The sequence below is a fragment of the Chenopodium quinoa genome, unplaced genomic scaffold (assembly GCF_001683475.1).
Source record: "Chenopodium quinoa cultivar QQ74 unplaced genomic scaffold, ASM168347v1, whole genome shotgun sequence".
In the NCBI taxonomy this organism is placed as follows: domain Eukaryota; kingdom Viridiplantae; phylum Streptophyta; class Magnoliopsida; order Caryophyllales; family Amaranthaceae; genus Chenopodium; species Chenopodium quinoa.
Window position 1 is genome coordinate 253,121 of NW_018745395.1, and position 6,000 is coordinate 259,120.

At 35.6% G+C, this 6,000-nt stretch overlaps 1 protein-coding gene across 1 annotated transcript; it reads left to right on the forward strand.

Annotated features, from left to right (window-relative positions):
* Nucleotides 1-2,625: 2,625 nt before the first annotated feature.
* LOC110712972 lies at nt 2,626-4,087 on the forward strand. Its single transcript, XM_021891431.1, has 2 exons — nt 2,626-3,037; nt 3,120-4,087. Exons 1-2 carry the CDS (start codon nt 2,626-2,628, stop codon nt 4,085-4,087), a joined length of 1,380 nt encoding a protein of 459 aa, XP_021747123.1.
* Nucleotides 4,088-6,000: the final 1,913 nt, after the last annotated feature.

Below are 6,000 nucleotides of genomic sequence, written 5' to 3' on the forward strand. Positions count from 1 at the left end.
TATGCACAATGAAAAAGACTAGACAATCATAATTCAAAGCCACGACTTCAATGCTTTTATCTCGTTGATCTCATCTTTAAACACCACGATGACTATGGGTCAAACTACACCAACCAAACATCTTACAAGTACTAATTTTCTATTTTTTTAAAAACTTTTTTTGACTTTTTAATCTCATTTATCCATCTACACCAACACTTTTTATTATGATCGCCTTTTGCAATATTTCCTTGTATTACTATGACTTTTTTTATTATTATTTATTTTTATTATGGCAAAAGCTAATGAACGTCCCCGGGGCGTTATATAAGAGAATTAAAGTGAAAATATTAGAGTAAAATTAACATTAATTACAACGAATGACGCGTGATTTTGTCATGCATTCCTAACTTAATACCATTTCAACCAATATAATTACTCCTTATCTAACGCCCCGTGGCGCTCGTTAGCAAAATCATTTTATTATTAGTATTACTACCTCCGGTCCAAATTACTCGCAACTTTGAAATATTTTATATCTCACAAATAATACTCCAAAATTACGAGTAATTTGGATCAGATGTAGTATTTTTATCCTCCATAAATTATAGTAAAAAATTCTTTAAATCTCTCTTCTCGTCACATAAACTCTTAAAATATTATGCATCTTCTAGTAGTTGCACACTACTGACACTAGTACTCTGTATGAAGAGGCATATATCACAAAAGCAATAAGGTGGTACAATCTGGTGACAACAAGATTATGGGAGTGAGTTGTAAGTTTGTAGTAACATACTTCGTATATTATTTGCAGAGTGCTAAAAAATCTTCCGACATGGATGTCCCTTCTACAGAGAAAAATTACAAATAGAGATAAACAAATAATGTACTCCAGCATTGCATTATACAAAGTATTATTATTTGTAATGTCTACCTTTTATTCTATTATGTTTATAAGAGTAATACATATACATCTAAAGGATTGATAATTCTCAAAAAAAAAAAAAAAATGTGTAGTCGGTGATAATATGTTAAATAGTACTGTCAAAACGGTTTGATAGTTCGGGTTAAGTTTGGTTTGAAATCGGTTCAATATTAAATCGGGTCGGTTTGAAATTGGTTTAAGTGTCTCGCGGGTCGGTTTGAGTTCGGTTTAAATAGTTATCGGTTCGATTCGATTTTGGTTTATTCTTGAGTGGTTTTAATTCGGTTCGAATTGTAAACAATCCGGGTAATAAACGGTTCGATGCAGATGGGTTGCGGTTTGTTAATGGTTCGATGTAAACGATCTTTATCCCGGTTCAAACAGTTTCGAGTTGGAAACGGTTTCGGGTTAGAAACAGTTCGGCTTTTTTTCGTTTCAGTTTATAACTAGTTTGCTTTTTTTTTTTTTTTTTTTTTTTTTCCGGTTCAGTTCATAACTGGTTCGGTTCTTTTTCGGTTCAGTTTATAACTGGTCCGGTTCTTCTACGGTTTAACATTATTTGGATCGGTTCCATTTCGAGTTTACTAAATTACGGTTTGGGTCGAAAGATATTTTATACTATGATAATAATTTGGTAGGAAGATATTTTATACTATGATGAATTTTCAATTAATATTAATTTGACAAGAAGAATTTTTGTACTATGATAAATTTTCAAATTCTTAATGATTCTTTGTATTATCAATAGTAAGATTATTTTGCTTAACCTATATAATTACATTTAAAAAAAAAAAAGTTGGGAAAAATAATAATGCTCGATTGATAGTAAACATGTGTGCATAATTAAATTTCATTTAAAACACCTTTATTTAAATTTGATTTTAATATTCTCTTTATAGTAAGCCGATTCGTTTATAAGCGGTCCAGTTCATAAATGATTCGGTTTGCAAGCGGATCGGTTAATAAATGGTTCAGTTTATATATATACAGTTCAGTGCAAAGGGGTCACGGGTTGTTAACAATTCGGTGTAAACGGTTTTTATCCCGGTTCAAACGGTTTCGGGTTAGAAACATTTCAGTTCAATTTTATTTTAGTTCGGTTTAAAACTGGTTTGGTTCATTAACGGGTTCGGTTCTTATACGGTGTAACGTTATTCGAATCGGTTCGATTTTGGGTTCATTCATTCACATACAGTTCGGGTCGATTTTCGGTTTAAAAGAAAAACGGTTTTTAATCGGCTCGGTTCTTATTTGGATCGGTTTGTTTCAGGCATTTAAACGGTTTCGGTTTGAAATTTGACAGCAATAGTTAAGTATCTCAATAGTTCAATACTACGTTGGTGAACGATGGTGATTAGTTTCACTATCTAAAGATCCTCGATCCAATGCAAATGTAACACACTTAAGCTACATATGATTCTTCCGCTTTTTGACTTGTACAATATTGATATACTTCGTATTAACTATGATTGTAATTTTTTAGCTGATACTATCTCCCTTTTTTTTAATTGCAATTTTATATTTGGGATGATTTTGTTTCTATTAAATATTCTAATCTTATCAACAATTAATATTCTATTGGCCTCTAGCGAAGAATATGGAGAACTCGAGAGAGCGAGCGAAACTAGGGTTGTCTAGCGAATAAAATGATCTTTTACAAAGATCAAATAAAAAATTCAAGAAGGCTGGTGAGGAATCGAATTCCTCCCCTGTATTTCGAAATGAAATGGAGGTTTCTTCGGGATCGGAGCTTGCAGATGGAGAATCCAAACAAGAAGAATTCTTTTTCATCGGTGACTAAGGGATTAGATGGCTCTCTAAACTCGTTTTTTGATGGCAACGCTTCTGATGATGATAATTTGATTGAAGGTGAGGAGGAAGATAGCTCCTGCCCGATAATTAGGCTAACCAAGGAAGAAAAGAAAAGGCTGCGTAAACCTTGGAAAGATGCTCTGATTATCAAGTTGTTTGATATGCGTTTAAGCTATGATGTTCTGATTATACGCTTAAGAGTAAAATGGTGCTTGAAAGGGGACATCTCTCTAACAGATATTGGATGCGCATACTATATTGTGCGATTTAACAACCTGGAAGACTATGAATTTGTGCTTGCTCAAGGACCTTGGGTGATAGGTGATAGTTACCTTACTATCCGAAACTCACTGCGTGGGTTCGGATCCCAAATTTGTCAGTTGAATATTTTTACATAAAATAGGGTCAAAGATTGGGAAGGTGATTAGGATTGATAAGCACACTGAGTCTCAAAGCAGAGGTCAGTTTGTTAGATTTAGCATTGAGGTGGATCTAACCAAACCTCTTTTATCCAAGTTTCGAATGAATGGTAGGATATGGAAAATTCAGTACGAAGGTCTTCGAATGATTTGCTTTAAATGCGGCAAGCTTGGACATAAGGAGGAACAATGTGATATTCTTCATAAGGATGAAAACAGTAGCAATGCTCATGACAATGTGCTGCACAACAATGATATTTCAAGAGCCAAGGCTTCTAAACCTGAAGTTCATGACCAATTTGGTGCATGGATGATTGTCCAAAGGGGTAGCAAGAAACCTATCTACAAAGGAAGGCCTGAGCAGTCAGTTAAGGGTGCCCAAGTCCAAGGTAAAAGTGAGCCAGCAAAGCAGAACCTAAAATTGGGACATGTGCAGGCTAAACAGAAATCTCCTAATGTGGAAAAAGAATTGAGAAAACAAATGCCTAAACCTACGGGGTCCCGATTTGATATCCTTCAAAATGAGGCTGCAAGTATGGAAGGCACTTCTGTACTCCCTGAGAATCAACCTAAAGACATGAGTGAGAATGGGAAATCTGATAGGAAAAACTCTGGCAAGAGCAATGTTGCTCTAGGAAACGCAGTTAATTTAGGAGATGATATCATGATTGAAGATGTGGGAGTTCCACAAGGAAATATTTCCGATTTGGGAGGTACTGGGATTGATTTAGGAGAACCTATTGTTAGGCTAGGGAATTTTCAAGCTAAGGAGAAAGGAGTAAATTTTGGAAACAAATTTTTTGATCGAAATTTGGGTAAGGAATATCTTATTCCTAAAGATTCTGTTTTAATTCCGAAAGGAAAAGATTGTGATAAATCTTTATCAAGTAAGGAGATTTCGGTTGAAAAAAGATTACCTTTGGTAACAAAAAATAAAATAACAGAGAATTAAGGAAACAGAATAATAAAATAAATTCGTTTCCTTATTCCAAATCAAAGACCTCGTCTGGTAAAGAGAATTGGGTGAACTTAGCTTGGAAGTGAACTCGTATCTACCGCCAGCACACAATCCCCCGGACTTGTTAGCATCGTTTCAGATTCCGATAGAAGTGAACGGGCCAATGAGAGCCTTGAGGGAAGCTTATATTTCTCTCATGTCTAATGTTCCTCTGAGCACTTATGATAGATTTCCAAATTTCCCAAGTTTTAATATGTCAATAAAAATTTTAATTTGGAACGTTCAAGGTGTTGGTAATAAATTAACTCTGATTAGAGAGTTAGTAAGAATTAATAATCCTACTGTGTTAGTTGTTAAAACTCACATGAGTGGTGTTCAAGCTCAAAATATTTGTAACAAAATCCGATTCTCTGGTCAGACCCGTGTAGATGCGCAAGGGTTTGTTGGAGCGAGGTATATGGGTGTTTTGGAAATCTGAGGAAGTGACAGAATATGATAATCATTCCCAGCATGTGACAATTAAAATTCAACATCTTGATGAAGTCCCGTGGCTTTTCTCCGCTGTGTATGCAAGTCCTGATAGTACTCTTCGTAAGGAACTATGGGAGGAACTTGAAAAAATTAAAGGGAATTACTCGGGTCCTTGGCTTGTAGCAGGAGATTTCAACGAAACTACAAGTTTGAGGGAAAGGAATGGAGTTGGAGGTCCGGACATGTTGTGCAGGTGTAGGAATTTCTCCAATTGGATCGAAAACAACAGTCTCATTGATCTTGGATGCTCTGGTCCGGAACATACTTGGTTTAGAGGTAACTCTACCGAGACCTTTAAATCGGCTAGACTAGATAGGGTTTTGGTAAATGAAGAATGGCGTGCCTTATTCCTAGAAGGTGCGGTTAAAAATTTACCAAAATCCAAAAGCGATCACTGTCCGATAATTGTTAGTACGACTGGATTTGCTCTGATTCCAAATGCGGTGAAACCCTTCCATTTCCAAGCTGCTTGGATGAATCATGAACACTTTGAGAGCTTTGTTCGATCGAAATGTGTAATACCCCAATAATTCTCTTTTTAAACCTGTGAGGACCCTGAACAACATTCAAGAGAATTACTGGCGTGCTACCGCCACGTGTTCAAACGTTAAGGCTTTTATCAGAAAATAGCAGCGGAAAAACTAAATCAGTTATAAATAAGTTTCAAAACCAACGAATGAAACCAAATTAAGTCATACAACTTGGAACCATTAAGGGCCTTATTCAAAACCCAATAAAAGTAGTAAGTGATTAAATTCAGTGTTCAAATAAATTCAAACCCAAAAGAAATAGTGTCGAATAAAATCGAATTAAAATAAATTCAAACTTGCAAAAGAAATAAAATGCAAACAACCAACTCTCTACTCAAGATCCCACAACCCTGATGAATGCTGCATGTGTAAGAACCTGTGGTAATTCTGCTCCCCAATATTACAAGTGTAAAAATTGGATCGTCACAGGGTCATTGAAAGGCGAAGGCCATGACCAAAGAAAGACACAAAGCACGCAATCAGCAAAGCTGAGTACATACAAGGAACCACATATTATTATAGGGGTATGGGGTTCGAGACAAAGAAAGATCAAGGCAGCATATCAGTTTTTCCTTTATACTTTACTTGGATCTGTTTTTATGCTATTAGCTATTCTGTTGATTCTTCTCCAAACAGGAACCACCGATTTACAAATCTTATTAACCACAGAATTTAGTGAGCGGCGCCAAATCTTTTTATGGATTGCTTTTTTCGCCTCTTTCGCTGTCAAAGTTCCTATGGTACCAGTTCATATTTGGTTACCCGAAGCTCATGTAGAGGCACCCACGGCAGGATCCGTTATCTTGGCAGGAATTCTTTTAAAATTGGGAACTTACGGGTTTTTAA